Source organism: Mangifera indica, chromosome 16 (genome assembly GCF_011075055.1).
Source record: "Mangifera indica cultivar Alphonso chromosome 16, CATAS_Mindica_2.1, whole genome shotgun sequence".
Taxonomy (NCBI): Eukaryota; Viridiplantae; Streptophyta; class Magnoliopsida; order Sapindales; family Anacardiaceae; genus Mangifera; species Mangifera indica.
This window is the reverse complement of record NC_058152.1, coordinates 739,622-758,294: the sequence shown is the minus strand read 5'-3', so window position 1 is coordinate 758,294 and position 18,673 is coordinate 739,622. Positions and strand designations below refer to the sequence as shown.

At 32.5% G+C, this 18,673-nt stretch overlaps 2 protein-coding genes and 2 pseudogenes across 4 annotated transcripts; 2 read left to right on the top strand and 2 right to left on the bottom strand.

Annotated features, from left to right (window-relative positions):
- The first annotated feature begins 1,064 nt into the window (after positions 1–1,064).
- On the top strand, positions 1,065–5,033 carry LOC123199524 (annotated as a pseudogene).
- A 1,884-nt stretch (positions 5,034–6,917) lies between these two features.
- Positions 6,918–7,484, bottom strand: LOC123199523 (zinc finger A20 and AN1 domain-containing stress-associated protein 1-like). The gene has a single exon (XM_044614561.1). The coding sequence runs from the start codon at positions 7,482–7,484 to the stop codon at positions 6,918–6,920; it is 567 nt and encodes a 188-aa protein (XP_044470496.1).
- A 3,838-nt stretch (positions 7,485–11,322) lies between these two features.
- Positions 11,323–14,614, top strand: LOC123199095 (mediator of RNA polymerase II transcription subunit 22a-like). Of its 3 annotated transcripts, none has more exons than XM_044613932.1 (7): positions 11,323–11,431; positions 11,561–11,624; positions 11,711–11,774; positions 11,913–11,976; positions 12,741–12,889; positions 13,244–13,309; positions 14,188–14,614. In XM_044613932.1, exons 5-7 carry the CDS (start codon positions 12,749–12,751, stop codon positions 14,407–14,409), a joined length of 429 nt encoding a protein of 142 aa, XP_044469867.1. In that variant the 5' UTR covers positions 11,323–11,431; positions 11,561–11,624; positions 11,711–11,774; positions 11,913–11,976; positions 12,741–12,748; the 3' UTR covers positions 14,410–14,614. The 3 variants fall into 3 exon arrangements, with proteins under 3 accessions (XP_044469867.1, XP_044469865.1, XP_044469868.1); XM_044613930.1 differs by having other exon boundaries at positions 11,337–11,409; XM_044613933.1 differs by lacking the exon at positions 11,711–11,774 and having other exon boundaries at positions 11,357–11,624.
- Positions 14,615–15,323: 709 nt separating this feature from the next.
- LOC123199522 lies at positions 15,324–17,149 on the bottom strand (annotated as a pseudogene).
- Positions 17,150–18,673: the final 1,524 nt, after the last annotated feature.

Genomic DNA, 18,673 nt, shown 5'->3' with positions numbered 1-18,673 from the left:
ACTATATTAAATAATTATTAAAATGATATTATTTTGTCTATTATTAGATAAAAGGTTGAGTTTTTATTATTAAATTGTAAACTCGGATTATGAACTTGAATTAGATTAAATTAAATTATTTTTTATTTAAATTATTTTTAATTTTGGTTTAATAAATCCTACTAGAATTTGAAAATGTTATCCCTAGTTTGGTGCTTCTTCACTCCACGCTGTACGGATACATGTTTTTGGACAAACTTGGAAGATGCAATTTACTCATCATCATTCAAGTTTTTGAACTGTGATCAGAATTTAACAAAAAAAATATAATAAAGAAAACCCTCATTCAAATACCAAATCTGAAAAGTATCTGACTTCTCTTCTCTTAGTTGAAGAAGGTCACCAAGCAAGTAGCGGGTTTTAAGAATTGTTTCATGATCGGAGTCGGACCCTTTTTCTCTCTTTGATTATCACAATAAGTTCATCATTATATCTACACAATCTCCAATTAACAAACTTAATTCATCATAATTAATTTTGAAGTTAATCCGGAAGTGGAGGGAAAGGCTAATTTAAGTAATGTGGTGATGAAGTAAAGAGAGAAGAGGCTCCCGCCAGTTTCGAGTTTCAGTTTGAAGATAATGAAGAAAGGATCAGCTTCTAAATCGAGCAAGTCAAGAACATGGAGTGAGGCTGTAATGAAAGAAGCAACCGATATATTCTCCTGAGTCTCAATTTCACCTCCACAATTTCTAATGTTTTCACTGCAAAGGCCCACAAAATGCTTTCAATGTCTCCACTGATTCTGATTCTGAGAACAACCCACATTTACAATTGAAGGATTTTTTTTTTTTTGGTAGTAGTAAAATGTCAGCATCACAATCTCTGGTGCCTCTGTTGGTACTGTTTTTTCTGTTGGTGTTTTCACGTGTTGCTCATGGAAGGAGCTTTTAAGATGGCGTGACTTATGATGGGAGATCACTGATCATTAATGGTAAGAGAGAGCTTCTCTTCTCAGGTTCTGTCCAACTATCCTAGGGTGTGATTCAAAGTTTTGTAAGTTTTACACCCCATTTTGGTAGTGAACTTCCTTTATAGGACAGTGTTCTTACTCTTTCTGTTTCCATGTGAACTTATCCAGTGGACTTCCATTTTGGTTGAGAGATATTCCAAATATGAAAGTCCGCACTGATAACATACCATTTAAGGTATTCGTCATGTTTAATTTTCGATCCCCGGATTGTATAGCTTGATACAGCTAAATGGATGGTTTCTCAAAAATGGACGTTTTTCTTTTGCAGGACCACATGCAAAGATTCACCACAAAGATCATTCAGATGATGAAGGATGAGAAGCTATTTGCTTCTGAGGGAGGTCCAATAATTTTATCTCAGGTTAAGTAGCTTCTTCTGAGGAAACAGAGGGTTTTGTGATCATTTTGGACACGTAAAAGAGTGATGTCTTAATTTGTTTTGCAGATTGATGAATACACTCCAACTGAAATTGCATACAAAGAATCAGAAACTCGATACGTCCAGTGGGCAGGAACAACAGCGTTAGGACTGCGTACTGGAGTCCCCTGGATAATGTGCAAGCAAACGGATGCCCCGGATCCAATAGTGAGTGTACCTCTTGGATGAACCATCTTGGTTTTAGATGAATTGGTTCTGTGTCATTTTGGGAACTCTTAGTATGTTGGAAATTTGATTGAGAAAATAATAATAGTTAATGAGCAGATTGATACATGCAATGGGAGAAACTGTGGAGATACTTTTTCTGGCCCCAGTAAACCGAACATGCCTATTTTATGGACAGAGAATTGGACTTCTCAGTAAGTATATTACTTGATAAGCATTAATACGTTAACTAAATTTTGCTACTTGATAATTCAACTGATTTAAGGAGAACTGCGGCAAAGAGGCTTATGTTAGAATTTAGTTTCAGTCAAGTGATTGGAGATTCATGAGAATACTAGTTAGAAGGAACTAATCTTCTTTCAATGGGATTACTTGGTTATAAAGGTTTGGAATATTTGGGGACCCTCCATCTTACAGGAGAGCTGAAGATATTGCATACTCCGTTGCTCGCTTGTTCTGGTAGAATGGTACTCCAGCAAATTATTATATGGTATGTGGCTTTAAGCCCTTCTCAGAAACATTCAACATATTTGAGGTGTCAATCACTTCAAAAAGTTTCATCTGTGTAATTATTCTTGTATTCTTGCTGACAGTATTATGGTGGAACAAATTTTGGAAGATCAGGTTCAACTTTTTTAACAACTGCATGACGCTCCCATTGACGAATATGTTTAGGCATATTGAATCCCTGTCTGCATTAACCTGTTCATTGTGCGTTTAGCCTACAGTGATTTGTTGCTTGGATTTTCCTTCTTTTGAACAGAAATATGTCATCCTTAAATGCAATTTCAGCTTCTTTTCTCTTGTTGCGAAACAAAATGTTAACAAAAATGATGTCACTCAATTTTTTTCCTTCTCACCAGGCTTTGCTGAAGGAACCAAAATGGGGTCACCTTCGAGACTTGCACTCTGCTTTGAAGAAGTGCGAGCAAGCTTTGCTTTGGGGGACAGTGTCTGTTGAGAAGTTGGGTGATGATAGGGAGGTAAGCTTTGTAATAAAAAGGAAAATCTGTCAAGTGCATTGTTTTTACAATAATCTGAGCAGTTGTTTTTTGCAGGCTCATATCTATGAAGATACTAAATCTAAAACATGTGCTGCATTCTTGAGGAACAACAACTCTTAGGTACCAGCAATTGTAGAATTCAGAGGGGCCAAATATAACCTGCCCCAACGTTCTATTAGCATCCTAGCTGATTGCAAAACTGTCACTTACAATACTCAGATGGTAACGCTCTTTTAAGTTCACAAGTTCTTTTAAGAAGTGGGTTGCAAACTTTTTAACTGAACTAGAATTTCATTTTGAAGAAACTTTTGTTATGGCATGAGATAGATTGTTGCGCAACACAATTCAAGGAACTACCAGAAATCAGAAATAGGTAACAAGGATCTCAAGTGGGAGATGTCCAAAGAACAAATTCCAACTCTTGATAGTACTACAACCAAATCAATTAGCCCTTTGGAAGATTGGTCGGTTACCGAGGAAACTACAGACTACTTATGGTGCACTACAAGGTATGAAACTTTTCTGTGATATTCAAACATGTCTTCTGTTAATTTTCACAATTTCTACGTATAAAAACTCATGATTCACAGAATTGAACTGGATAAAGCTGCCTTACCTTTCCGGAAAACAGTACTCCCAGTTATTCAGATTGCAAGTCTTGGCCGCCTGTTGGTTGCGTTTGTAAATGGAGAATATATAGGTAATGACTTCCCCTGCTCTCTGGACAGGAATTTCATCTCTAATATTCAAGGTTTAGGGTAATATTCAAGGTTTGAATTCAAAATTTGTACAATATTCGATATCTACTTGACATGCACTAGTTTACAGGATCTGGACATGGAACCAGCATAAAGAAGATCTGTCTTTCAGAAACCAGTAGTTTTGAAGCCTGGAACTAATCATTTATCTCTTTTGGGTGCAACATTTGGTCTTCAGTAATGATCTTACCACTATTGTGTTATTAATGGTGATATTTTAATTCTTTTCCATAATGAAACAAGTAAGGAGCAAGTAAATTGTTTTGTTTTGTAATCATTAGGATCGTGGAATCCACTTGGAGCGAAGGTATGCTGGCTTTCGTACTGTGACAATTGAAGGTCTTAACATTGGAACTGTTGATATTTCCGATAATGGATGGGGTAATAAGGTAATATAATCAACTATTGTTCATAATCGTTCACACAAAACTGCATGTTAGAGGAAATGATTAATAAGAAATTAAACTGCTGCAGATAGGCTTGGATGGTGAAAAACTTCAGGTTTTTACGGAAACAGGTTCACAAAGTGTAAAATGGACTAAATTTAATGGAACAGGAGGACTCCTTACATGGTATCCATAATAAAATTTCTGCTAGTATATGCAAAAACTTCCCCCATCTTCTGAAACTCTTACATACAATTTTCAGGCTTATTTCGATTGCCCAGAAGGAAATGAACCTCTTACAATTAACCTAACAAGCATGTCTAAAGGCATGGCGTGGGTCAATGGTAAAAGCATTGGCCGTTACTGGGTATCTTTCCATAATCCTTTAGGAAAGCCTTCCCAGTAAGTGTGAGTGTTGCATCAATGAATTTTTTTCCTATTTGAGTTGAGTTCAGTAAGAGACAAGTTCTCACAATTTTTAAGAATATCAGATACCATATCCCCAGAGCTTTTTTGAACCCAACCAACAATCTTCTGGTAATCTTCGAGGAAACTCAAGGAAATATAGCTGGTGTCCATATCCTAACTGTCAACAGGAACACAATCTGTAGCTATATCACTGAACACAAGTTAGACAATGTGATTGCAGCTGATGATGCCAAAAAATCAACTTCCTTGAGGTGCCCTGACAGCAAACAAATTGTCAATATCGAATTTGCAAGCTATGGTAACCCTGACGGGAACTTGTGGAAACTACTTTCTTGGAAACTGCAGTTCACCAGATAGCATGAAAATTGTTGAACAGGTTGCCTTGGCTTGCTCTTTGATATGTGCACATACAAATTGCTTTGCATTATACTGTAGCTTTCTGTTGTGCTAATTGGCTTATTGTTGTTCTTGAGCGGGAGTGCTTGGGAAAAAGCATTTGTGATGTATGGCTTAATAAGAAAATTTTCAAACAGGGAGGGATATCCTTGTCCAGATATTCCTAAAACTCTTGCTGTTCAAGCTGTATGTGGTGAGAAGAAATAGAGTGTCCAGAGAGACAGGACAGTAAAAGTGAGAACATCTTCTAGTGGAAGGCTTTCTGTGGCCGCCCAGTGGATTCAACTGTTGCAACCCCCAATTTTGTAATGAAATTCAAGCAAATTATAGAAGAAAAATTGAAGTTAAATGATTATTTGCTTTCCTATTTGATTATATTAGTTTTACTTAGTTGATAATATTCACATTTCTTTTGTGATTGTAATCTATGTATTCTTTTAGTGTAAGATTAGGATTCCTTATTGGATTGTATCGAATTTATATGAATTGTACAATTGTTCATTAATGTAAGCACATAATTATTCACAATTCTTTATGGTATTAGAGTGGTGTATATTCTATTGTACTATTCAATTCTAAATACTAACTTTTTCACTATTGGAACTGGGGTTCTTTTTTAATTCTTTAGAGCCACTTTCCTACACATTTACTGTTTGATAATTTCTCCCTCATGACATAAAAATATTTATTTTCTACTGTCAACTCTCTTTTCGACGTTGCCACAAACGTGATAGAACTTATACTCTAACAATATTTTCATCACCAATAGCTTCCTTTGTCTCAATAATACTCCTTTTTTTGTGCTCACTCTCTCTCTAGCATTGTCCTCTTTCTTTTCTGGTCATAAACATAAAATTGACCTCTACTATGACAATTGTTTCTTAATTAGTGTCTTTTTTTGTCTCTAATAAAATCATATGTTATTGTGCTATTTTTTTACCAGAAATAAGCGATGAAGTTCTTACTCTTACTGTTCCTCCGTCCCTAGTAATTCTCTATCCTCTTTTTTTTCAAACCACAAACAAACATTCTTATGAATCAACATTATACATAACTACATGAGTGAATCTTATTTTATTATCCCTATACTCTCTCTTACAAGAGATTATACCCCTAATTTCATCTACTTCTCATTGATGCTATCTTACACATCAACATTGCACATGGGTGAATGAAACTTGTATTAGAATTTTTAGCTTGACTATTGGTAATTTGAAAAAATAAATTTGTGGGAATTTAGCATCAAAATTATGTAGATTTCTATATGGGTTTAAAATAGGAGTTTGGTCCAAAAGGTGTAGGAAGATTGAACCCTTTTTTCATATCAATTATTGCACAAACATATCTATGTGCTTTCTCTTTTCCCTTAAATACACAATAGCTTTTAGAAAAGAAACAATATTTGTATTCTCTAATTTGAGTAAATAATAAAGTGTGATCAATTTCAAAAGAAAGAAGAATCATCATCTACCACAATCATATCAATAATAGCATCAATTCCCATTACAATATTTACGATACATAATTATGTGATTGAATATTATTTTATCTTTAATTTAAAATCATTCGATCATATAATGATATAATCAATATTATATGTACATACTTTTAATATATAATTTAAGTATACAGATGATGTGTTATCTTATGATTGAACATTACTTTATTTTTAATTCAAAATCATCAAATCACATAGTAATATATCATTTATATACTCAAATTATATACTAAAAGAATATATACATAGTTTTATTATGATAATATTATGTGAATATCTAATTAAAAATTTAATTACTCAAAACTGGATATATAAAATTTTAGTGATTTTCTTTTAACCTTGACTAATAAATGAGAAGGACCTTGGTTGATAATGTAGTTTTGGGTGAATGAAATCATGAAATTGTGCTAAATTGCCCACGTTAGGGTTAGGTTTGCTCTCAAAAGAATTTTAAAAGATGACATTTGTGCTTTCCAAGTTTGATTAAATGATTGGCATATTTATTTTCTATGCGAGTAAATACTAAGTATAAACATTAGTGATAATTAATATTTAATTTAAAATAATTTAATTATATCATGATAAAATTATTTACATATTTAATTAATAATTAATTTATGTATATAATTTTATATATAAATAATAATATGTCATTATTTAATTAAATATTATTTAATTTTTAATTATATAATAATATAATAATATGTTATTATTTATACATATACGGTTATTCCTAGATTAAATACTAAAATAATATCACATAACATTTCAAACCATTTAAACATAAACACTACATCACAACAAACTTCAAGCAACCAAATGAAATTCAATTAAATCTTCTTAACTTTATCCCTTCTAATGACAGGATTTGCTTTTGCAATTGCTTGACGACCCAAACCCTTATAATCATAGGAGCATTCATGTTCTTCTGAAAGACGATGAAATATACAGAAAACTCCACCACACTTGCACCTGAATTCCATCTGTCCAACTTTCTTCCTGCAAACTGGACATCTCACCGCCCTAGCCTCCTCAACCTCACCACCTTCGTTCACCTGATCACTTCCTGAAACCACCGTCAACGGCGGAGGGACTGCAGACGAACTTCCCAGAACATCCATTTGCCTGGCACGCTCGTTTCTTCTGATTATAGATATCCATTCTTTCATGGAGATTGTTGAAGTCTGTGCTCTGACCCAGTTTTCACCTGGGTTTGTTTCGTTTGAGAAGGCTGTCTCCGCCCTCTCGGCAGCCTCAATGGCAGCCTGTTCCTCCACGAGAAGAAGCTGGAAACAGTTTTCGCAGTAGTTCAAGTTCTCTTCTGGGACCAAAGAGCCACAGCCATTAGCACATTTGTTCAGCCTGCTGGCTCCTCCTTCGTTTCCTTGAGAACTCATAATGTTTGAAAGAAGAAGAATCTGTGAATGTTGTTTGAGTGATCTGGGGAATTTATCATCTTCTAAAAGGAAAAAGCAAGGCTACAATTATTTGTGCACAGGTTCATTGTAGGTGTAAAGATTTAGAATGTGCTTCCTTGTACTCTTGAAACATGCATGAAATTTTAGGTCCCACAGGGTCACCAATGGTGACTTGATGTCTTTTCATGCTTCTCATTTTTCAGCTCATTTTCCTGTGTGTCTCAGTAGCCTAGCATATCAACTAGCTTCTGAATTTTACTTCAAATAATTATGCATTACAAAATGGCCAGCCAGTCTATATGGGAAAGTAGTTAGATTTTTGCATGTAGTTATTCTAAGGTTTGTTTCATTTGATATGAAAACTACCTTTGTATCTCTAAGTTGTAATTCTGTAACACATGTAGTGACATCAGAATTGTAATGTCCTCCAAAACTAGTAGGAAGCTAGCGTACAACTAGTACTATGTGGGTGTTAAAATTACAAAATATGGTAGTTAGACCTATCAATTGAGTCGGGCAAACTTGAGATTTCATTGTTTGGTCCAAAAAATTTTGTTTTGAGATAAATAGAATTTAGACATTGAATAAGCTCGGATAAAAAAAAAAAATTTCCATTAATTTATTGAATTTGAGTTTAAGCAGAGGTTGTTCAAACTTGATGTTTGATAGAGTCCAAAAATTCATTATGAATAAATATGTATTTGTCAAAGTTTTCAAATCTATAAAGGACTGTAGGGGTGTTTGTAAGTTTTTAAAGTTACAGAAATAAACTCGTAATAAACTTGAAATAGGGTGAAATTTGAAAATTTTTAATAATAAATTTGATGTCCAAATCATGGATCCAAGCTTGAACAAATCAAGTTCAATTTAGTAAGCCCAAATGACAAACCTAATAGCAGTATGTTACGATCCCAATTACAGTGCATGATATCTGAATCCTATATCGGAAAATCTAGGTTTTCATATCATTTGTCAACAAAATATTAGCTACTTGTTAATGTAATCAACTTCATTTCATGCATTACTGAAACTCATCATAGGAAAATTAGCATTTGGTTCCAATGAAATGCAAATGAGCAGCTAACATTTGTCATTTTTCTCCGTCTTTCTTTAGTTTTGTCAATTTTCTTTTAAGTGGGATTCAAAAAGTTGTTGTTGAAGTTGTTTCAACAAAGATGAAATTTTCTTCCATTAATCTTCCAATGTTGCTGTTTAAGAAAACAATGCTGCATGACAATGAGTTAAATGGGGGCCTTAGTTTTAAAAAAGGCAAGGCATGTCAGTCAGTGGGGGCTCATGGCCCCTCTGCACTTGGAAAGTTTTTGTTATGTCCACATACTTTGTATTTAAACAATTAGGGACCATTTGATTTGGGTAATATTTTATTATCAAAATTAAAAAATTATCTTGAAAATAGATTATTTGAAAGATTACTGGATATAAATAATTACTAAATTAGATAAAATTTAGTAAAAATTATAAGGTATAAATAATATTGTGTTTGGTTAGAAATAAAAAAAAATTAAGATATTATTTTACTTAAATGTCCTTGAATATAATTATTTTAAAATATATTTCATATTACTTGTTATATTAATTAAAAGTAAAAGTATTTTAGTCCTACAAATTAGTAAATAAAAATAAAATTATAATAAAATTAAAATTACCTTAGTAATTTTTTAATACCTAAAGTGAAATTTAAAATTAGATTATCACCTATATTATATGTTATATTACCATTAGTAATATAAAATTACAATAATATTTTATTATTGATAAATCAAATAAGATAATATAAATAATAAAAGATAAATTATCAATATAATTTTTATATAACACAAATCAAACGACTCTTTAGTGCTCTGTCTGTTTTATTTAGTAAAATGAGCCTTCATTATTGGTAGTTTGAAAAAATAAAAATTTGTAGGAATAAAATTCATAGCATCAAAATTAGAGATATTTATTTTTTTAACCACATTTTTTTCTCTTTAAACATATTTAACCACTTGTTTTTTCCTATTATATATATATATATATATAAACCACATTTTGGTTTGACTTTCTTTATAAAATTCATAGCATTTATTTGCTAAGTAACTTTAATATCGGTCAGAAAATTATATCATATCAATTGTTGATATATTTTCTTCCAAAAAAAAAAAAAAACTAATGGAAAGTCATATATGAATCTAAGAAAGAGATGTTAATTGACTTAAACAATTATAGATATCATGCATCCTTGCTCGGCCGACCATCCAATTTAGCCATGATCGGTCAACCAACCCCTCCTTATTGACATATATATTCATTTCGAGAGCTTGACTCTCTATTATGCTTTGTGTAATGTGCCTCACTTTTCATGTCACTACCTTTACAAACTCAAATTTCTCAACTTTTGCCATGAGTTCTATACAATTTAGTAGCACAATGTCCATGTGATAACACTTCTAAGGCCCTTTTTTTACTTTTTCAAATAATAACCTTATTTGAAGTATATATTCGTATGAGAGTTGAGACATCGAAGACTACATAAATACATCAAATGAAAGAATCTTAAACTATTACTCATGTTTATTCATAAACAAATTGAATGTGACCGTGTAACAAACTAATATCCACCATTGTTTTTTCATCTCGAATTATTTCGAACTAAAAAACACAAGAAAACTCATGTTTATTCATAAAAAAAGGACGGCAACATGCTAACTCGCCTAATTTATTTACAAACGACCGATGACTCGGCTGTATTGGCGGTGACTATGGTTTTTAGCAGTTGGGTGAGTTTTATTTATCTTGACTATATAAGTTAATGTTTAACTAGGTGAGCTTGAATTTAAAAAGGTACTTTGAATTTTTTATGTTTTGGGTTATACATGTATAATGAGAAAAAGATGTGTTACATATGTAAACGAGAGAAAAAAGTTGGTTAAAAGAATGAGTGTCCTTCCAAATTAGGTGGACTTCTAGCCTTTTGGGTTGAAAGTAGGAATGGTCCAAAAAATAAAATTGTATGGTTAGATATAGATAAATTGGACCATTGCTTATATCAAATTATTCAATAAATATAATTATTGGTTTTGTTTTTTGTTAAGATAATACTATACAAATATTTTTTGTTAATTTATTCATATAAATTAATATAATAATATCTGATTAAGTAATATTATAATATTTAGATAAAATAGTATAAATATATTTAATTGTTAAAACTAATGGGTAATTTTAACATCTATGTGAAAAAATTACTTTTTTAAATTTAAAGGATAAAAATTTATCATTTTATCAAACTTCGGGTGGAAAACAACCATTTGGCCTTTTACGAAAGATATGAATAAATGTTCAATTAATAATCTTCATTATACAATGAAATTATATATACTTATAACGACTATCAATTTAGATATCAGTAATGATGTGTCATTATATAATTGAATAATTTTTAATTAAAAAAATAATATTTAATTATATAATAATATGTTATTATTTATACTTAAATTAATATTCATTATAATTATATATAACATTCCACTTTGTTGTCTCTAACTCTAAATTGGAATTATATTATATGGCCAACAAAGTGTAAATTACAAAACATGGGTTATTTTTGCTGTGAATTGAAACCAAAATTGAATTCGATCAAATCAAATTTGAATAAGACTTAACTCAAAATCAACTTAACTCAAAAGAGTCTAGTTAAAATCGATAACTAAGATTCAAACTTAATTAAAAATAATTTAATTTTATATTTGATTTAAATCATATTTACTAATTTAAAGTCTATAAATAAATAATATTGCATATGGGTTTTAAAGCCCATGAGCCCATCCTTCTTTAACTACCAGTGGAAGACTATGTTTGTGGAGCAGGAAGAAGAGAAAGGAGAAAAAGAGTGAAGGGAAATTAGGTTTTAACAAATTGATTTAAATGTACTTCTTGTCAAGCTTACTGTTTTTTTTCCAGGGATTTCACATGCTTTGTTCCTATAATTATAGTTATAGATTAGAATAATGCCTTGCTGCTTTTAGTGGTTCAATATTTTTTTAATGCTATTTCAGGAGACAAGGATAGGAAGAAGAGAGATATTCTAAACCATACAGAGTTCCTGAGCTGGGAATTCTGGTAAGGAAATATGAGGTTTGAGACTTTTAGCATTTTTTAAATTCAATTTTCTGTTGGTGTTCAATGGATTTTTATGCTATATTCAGGAGGCAAGGATCGGAAGGAGGGAGAGATTTTGAACCCTACGGAGTTCCTGAGCTAGGAATTCAGGTAAGGAAACATGGAGTTTGAGACTTTAGCATTCTTTTTTGAAATTTGATTTCAGTTTTAGTGTTTGTTTTTCTTTCCTGAATTTTGTTGATTCCATATTCTTCTGTTGGTGTTCATGGTTTTTCATGCTACATTCAGAAGAGAAAAATAGGAAGGAGAGAGAGATTTTGAACCTTGCAGAGTTACTGAGCTTGGAATTCAGGTAAGGAACTATGGGGATTTAAGGCTTCACATTTTTTTTATTTACAGTTTTCTGTTTTTTTGTTTAAATGCTGAAACTGAAATCGTGAATTACTTTCTTGAAATCTTTGGCTAGTTCTATGATTTGAGGTGGTTGCTGTAAGATTTTAAATATATTCTTTTGGCCTTGTTATAGTATGTGAATGTGTAAAGAGTATTTTTGTATTGGGTGCTTGGGGTTATATGCAGTGTTCTGGTTTAATGTTTCATGCAGTTTGAGTTATTTTTTAGATTCTCATTCAGGAAATGCCTGCAAAACAGAGGAAATTATGACCCAATTTTTGCAGTTATTTGCTTCACATTCTATTCCTAATCAGAGATTTTACCCCAATTTAAACTCTAAAACATATAAAATCCCTCAACAACATTTAGTTCAACAGATTACATGCTTTCATCTGCACTATAAAAAGAAAAGTACTAGTGTCTAACAGCTTTCTAAACTTTGCTTATGATAAATCTTTATAGTGATATCAAATTTTACCTTTTTGTAATTAATGTAACATCTAGTCCTTGTTTTGTCAGCTTGGGAAATTGTAAATATAATTTGATAGCTGTAGTATGTTGAGGAAAATTTAATGTCCATGGCATAGATGTATTAGCCTTTTCTTCTGTAGCAAACTAAATAATCTGTTTTAAACTCGACCAATGTTACTGTTGACTAGTTTTGTTTAAGTTTGAGCTATTTCTTCTTAAATGGTTCAATGGCTGTGAAATTGTGTTTAACAGAGAAAATAATGAATAAAGCGGGAGGAAGTGGGCCAACAGCGGCAGCAGCAGCTGCAGCTGCTCAGAAGCAGAAGAATTTGATGCAAAGAGTTGAAACTGATATTGCCAATATTGTCGACAATTTTAGCCAACTAGTCAATGTTGCCAGGGTACGTATTACTAAGAACCATTTTTTCTTTTCCCGCTCTATTAATATGGCTGAGTCTAATGTCAAATAATGTACTATGACTGTTAAAAAATGCAAGAGCCTAATTCTTGAATTGTTGTTGAATGTGTGTGTAGTGATATGATAGGAAGTATGAAAATTTTCTGATTTTTGGTCAATGACACATCTCTAAGTTAATTGACTATAAGAAAAAATCTTTCACCGAAGTATAGAATGTAATTTTTTCTTCTTGCACCAAGTTTTGGGTTTTGCCATGCAATTGGAAAATTGTTCTAACATGGCCTGAAAATGTCTATTGAAGCCATCTATTCACTTTGTTGTACTTTTTTATGTGTAGGTGAGTGACCCACCTGTTAGGAATTCACAGGAAGCATTCACAATGGAGATGCGGGCATCCAGAATGGTGTGTAATCTTCTTAAAATGTTTTATTGCATAACATTTTGATCCAATACTCTAACCCACTATCAAAATTTTGTCTGTTTTAGACAAAGTCTATCATAGTTTTGTTTTTAGGTTTTGCAACTAAAAAACACATTTTGATAGTTTGGGGGCTCATAAGCTATCTAATCAATTTGTGCATCTTTAAATGATGTGAAATGTTTACACATATTTAGCATTTTTCTCGTATTTTTGTTAATATGAGATTTTCTAATAATGTTACACTCACCTCTTCTTGTGAGACCTAGCTTTCTCATTGAAATTTGTCCCATCATTGCTCAAAAGGATATGCGAAGTGAGTAATACAATTTTATAATATTCTGGTTCAATAATTCAATTCACAGTCAAAATATTATATGCTTTTGAACACATACTCCATCACAATTTTATTTTTGCGTTATGAAATTCAAAACATGTTTTGACATATGCTTATATATAATTTAACATTTCTCTCTTGTTTTGTTATATTTTCATAGACAAATCTCGTATTGACAAAGGTAGAGTTGTTAGGTATGTGTGTGCATCCTATGTGGTTTGGGGATGTTAACAAATGATTGGTTATATAGTTTTTGAGTTCATAAACTATTAAAACATGTTTTAAGTTACAAAATCTAAAATAAAACTGTGATAGATTGTATATATAAAACAAATAATATCTTGACAATAGGTGGCTATTAGACCAGAGAATGTTACAAATTTTCTCTAATTTCTTTACAATTTGTGTAACTTTTTATTAAACTATAGATCATTCAAATCTAATTATTATAGACTCTTTTTTCAGGTACTTTTCAAATGTTTAACTGCTTTCAATTTTTCATTCTCATTGCATTAATGAAGAACAGGTTCAGGCTGGTGACTCTTTGCTTAAGTTGGTATCCGAGTTAAAACAAACTGCAATATTTGCAGGATTTGCTTCTCTTACCGACCATGTAGAGCAAAAAACAGCTGAATTTAACAAACATACTGAGAAAACCGACCGCGTTTTGGCTAGAATTGGAGAGGAGGCATCTGCAAGTCTTAAAGAGCTTGAAGAGCTTTACTATTCTTCAGAACGACGAAGCTAAATTTAGCCCCATTAGGGCCATGGAAAAAAACTGGGATTTTGTATCACTTCTAGTTTAGACAAGTGTGTAGAAGTAGAATCTCTGGTTCCCAGCAATGTTTTCAGGCCCAAACCGGGTATTGATTTGGTGAAGAGACCGATTTGAGTACTCGCACGGTCAAACTGATGTGCTATTTAAATAAATATTATAAGTAAAATTTAAGACAGTTTTGATTTTATAATTTTTAAATATAAAATTTGAATTATATTTATTTAAAAATAAATTTAATATTATAACATATTTATGCTATATTTATTGATAAAATGTAAGGTTCGTCGGTGTTATTATATCAAAGCTTTTCTTTTTTAACAATGTTTTTCTCTTTTTCTGATAATTTGTTGTCTTTTTTCAATGTGAGTGTTTACTAATTAACCAAAATGGGTTTGAATTTGAATTGGGTTGAGCTTGAATAAAGATCAATTTAAGTTCGATTTAAATTCAAAATGGCTGATTTGACTCAATCAGTTATTAAATAATAACATAAGAATAAAATAGGAGAAGTTATCACAAAAAAAAAGAAGGAAGAAGAATAAGTTAGGGAAGGAAAAGTGTTTTGGTGTGGTGGCGCTAGTGAGTGTTTGGACTCAACTAAGTTTTTAAGTTAAAACTTTAATTTAAATTTGATTCTTTTGCATCGAACATAGATTTTAGCTTGAGCCACTTGACTCAAATTCACCATTGCAGAAGCAAACACTGTAATTGAGTAGTATTATGTGTATAAATAACAAGTATAATTTTATACATAAAAAATAACGTGTTATTATATGATTGGATAGTTTAAAATTAGAGATAAAATAATATATATTCGTATGATAATACGTTATTATGTATATATAAAATTATATACAGTTTTATTGCCTGTAATTAGAGGGTGATATAAGTGGTTAACGGGGTGGCATAACTTGTCATAAAACAATTAACAAAAAAAAACTTACTTGCCGTCTGTACATTGCAATATCACTTTCTAATCAGAGACACGACAACACCAACATGCTCCACCTCCCTTGTATCTGCCGCTATGATTTCGATAAACCTTTGAAATAAACGATCCATAATTTCAGGTCCAAAATGACGCTGATTCAAAGACTCATTATCAGCTCTGACAGCCTTCGCCATAATTTCAGCTGTTTTTGCCCTCTCATTCTTGTTTCCTCCGTTCACACCATCCCATGGCACTGCATTGATCTCCATTCGATCAAGTCTCAAGGACCCTTCTTTCTCTACCGCAGCCTTTATTTCTTCTGTATATGTTTCATAGTATGAAGTGTTGTGTGTATCCAACTTTTTCTCTTCAATCAAACCCTACATTATGGAACCTCATGAATTAGTCTACAACATCAATGTTGAAGAAGATTGTGTAGAAGTAGTGCCGAAAGTAGTAAAGTTGGATTTTAACTGTGCTAGTTCAACTCAAATTGGTGTTTGACTTTATTTGAACTAAATTCAAATTAAAGTTTTAGTTCAGCATCTCAACTGAAATCACAATCTAACAATATTGTTCAATCTACTAACAATATTATTTATCTTATCGGTAATACTATTTATCTCAAGCCAATTTAAACTAGTTCGAGCTTAAATTCGAATTGACTGTTTAATATTTGAGTTCAACTTAAGTTAACTTATGTTCGGGTTTGACTTGAATCCAACCCTAAAAATTAAAAAATAGGGGTGATATAAGTCACGCTAACTCGCACTCAAATCTATATTCTGCTCAAATAAGTCAAATTCGAACTGAAGTTTTAGCTCAATCTGATTTCTCTCAAGCGACATTAACAATTCACTTTGTTGACAATACTGTTCATCTTGCTAGCAGCCCTATGATGAAACTATATACCAACTTAAACAAACTTGAATTCGAACTGGGCATTAAGGATTCGAGCAGAGCTTGAGTGGGCTCTTATTTGAGTTCAATTCGGTTCAAATTCACACCTATGTAAAAGAGTTCACATTAATGTACCTGAGCAACTAAATCCTGGAAGGCCTCTCCCAAGTAATCCCAAACTAGACGGCTTTCATTCATCGGAGGTTGGATCAGGTGTTCTTCTGGCCCTGAATGACAAAACCATGCGGCCTTCAGGGATTACTTCTGTCGACCGAGACTTGAGAAATGAAGAAGAATCCCTCTCAAACTGACTCCTGTAAGCTTTAATAACGGCAGGTGGACTTGTCTTTGACAGGAATATCTTCCCTTTGTTTATCAGTGGCTTTTCTCTGTCACTCAATTCCGGAGGCACCTGAAAGCGTTTCTAGGAAAATCGAAAAGCTTTACTTCCTTTAAAACAATAGCTGAAGAGTGTTTAATGATGGAAAAGTTTACCTGGGAAAGCCAATGGAGACTGGAAGAAGAGTGCACAAAATGCAGGGATTTTGATGAGAAAATCCTGTCATAGAAAGAGCCAGGAACACCGCAAATATACATGGGCTGAATTCCAGGGCCATTCTCTTTGTGCAGGTTTTCCTGAAAATCTGGTAAAAACCGGAACACTCTGTTGAAATCATTTCCAGGAAGATCATTTAAATACACAAGAAATTCTGGTGGTGCTCGGCCAAATTCCCGGCATCTTTCGCAAAAGATGCTTGTGATCTCAGCAACTGCAAATGAAGTGTTTGGTCCAGAGGAACAGCCCAGGTCTGCAATGGTGACACAATCTGATAAATCGGAGGAAGCCAAATCCTGTAGCACTTGCCGTAGAATTGACATTGGCTTGGACAAATATGTTGTCTGTCTAGCACAAAACAAAATCAACAAGAGAAATTTTCAAAATATTTGCAAAGAAGATGCATCAGAGGTTCATATACAGAAAAATGGTTGTTTACGAACACAAATTTGCTACCTGGCTGCAACATAGATTCCCAGATACCATTTTCCTTCCCCACAAGTTTTCGTATATTTTAGAAAGAAGTGATAGAAGACAAATTATATCGGCTTGGCTTTGTAGCAGTATTTAATCAACTGGTCATTGAATCAGATTTATCAGAATTCTGCCATTTTTCTACAAGATCACATGAGCGAAAGGCCCCCCAAGACGGTAAACAAATTAGACTTGCTTAGCAAAAATCTTAATATCAGGGGCCACAACTGCAGCGCAGCAGGGGCATATGGTGCCTCATTTTTCTTCTTGTCAGGATCCCTTGGGGAATAACAGGTTGTTATGAAACCAAAAGAAAAATAAACAGCAAAATGCACAGATACTCAACACAAGAACACAAGTATTTATGTGGAAAATCTAATATTGAAAAAAATCACAGCCATACAATAGAGAAAATTTTCGCTATATTGCCTCATACATTCCTTGTGTACATTCACTTAAACACAATTTTATATACAAATTTTAACTGATAAATAGTCTACACGTGCCTTTGTTAGACACAAATCCACAGCAAGTCATACCCGTGCTACTACGGTAGGTTGCTCCAATCGACAAGTTTACTTATCCCTAACCGCTACATATACTCAAATGTATTGGGAAAAACCAATACGTGAGGACCTCGCCCCCACCCCCCATTTAAGATTAGTGATGGGCTACGGATAGGCCGAATTATTTCACTACCACCACAGATCTTCTCGAAAATTCACATTTCAAATCAGCATTTTCTGAATTCTGAGTAAACCCTTTACAGAATTTGGGTCACCACTATAGATCAGACACTAATTGAAAATTTTCAGCTAGAATGTTTAAATAAAGATGACAGTCTCCCACGTCATCATATAAACAAAATGATCTCCTATTACTGATTATCATATATCGCAAAAACAAATGAAGAAAAAGGGAAATCTGAGAGAGAGTAGGAAGAAATTGAACACCTGAATAGCACAACTTTCTTCAGACACACCTCTTTTCATCTGAAAGAGTTTAAGCCTTTCCATGGTTTTCTTAGCCTTAAGCAACATATATATAAGACCAATTAATGATGAAAAAGCCTGCAAATATAATGCTGATTATTGGAAAAATATAACTTGATGGACATGTTAGTAGTAGAGAAAGATTCTACTAGCTTGTAGTGCGTCGTTTTATCAAGCAAAAATACTGTTGACAATGAATAATTATTTGGGATTTTTCTTAGTGACAATAGTTGTTGCAATGCAATTATCTTCTAGGTCTCATCATTTCATGTTCCCTAGTACTCTTATCATACTCCCTAGCTAGCTAAAGACACATCTTCGTTCAGCCTTTTAATTAGAGGCAGCATTGGGATGTGTCACCCCACAAAATTTGGACATGAC

Excerpts from the sequence above, each read along its gene's own strand:
- LOC123199523 (XM_044614561.1), bottom strand. The coding sequence starts at position 7,484 with ATGAGTTCTCAAGGAAACGAAGGAGGAGCCAGCAGGCTGAACAAATGT.
- LOC123199095 (XM_044613932.1), top strand. The coding sequence starts at position 12,749 with ATGAATAAAGCGGGAGGAAGTGGGCCAACAGCGGCAGCAGCAGCTGCA. Across the intron at positions 12,890-13,243 it reads AACTAGTCAATGTTGCCAGG|GTGAGTGACCCACCTGTTAG; the intron begins GTACGTATTACT and ends TTTTATGTGTAG. Across the intron at positions 13,310-14,187 it reads AGATGCGGGCATCCAGAATG|GTTCAGGCTGGTGACTCTTT; the intron begins GTGTGTAATCTT and ends AATGAAGAACAG.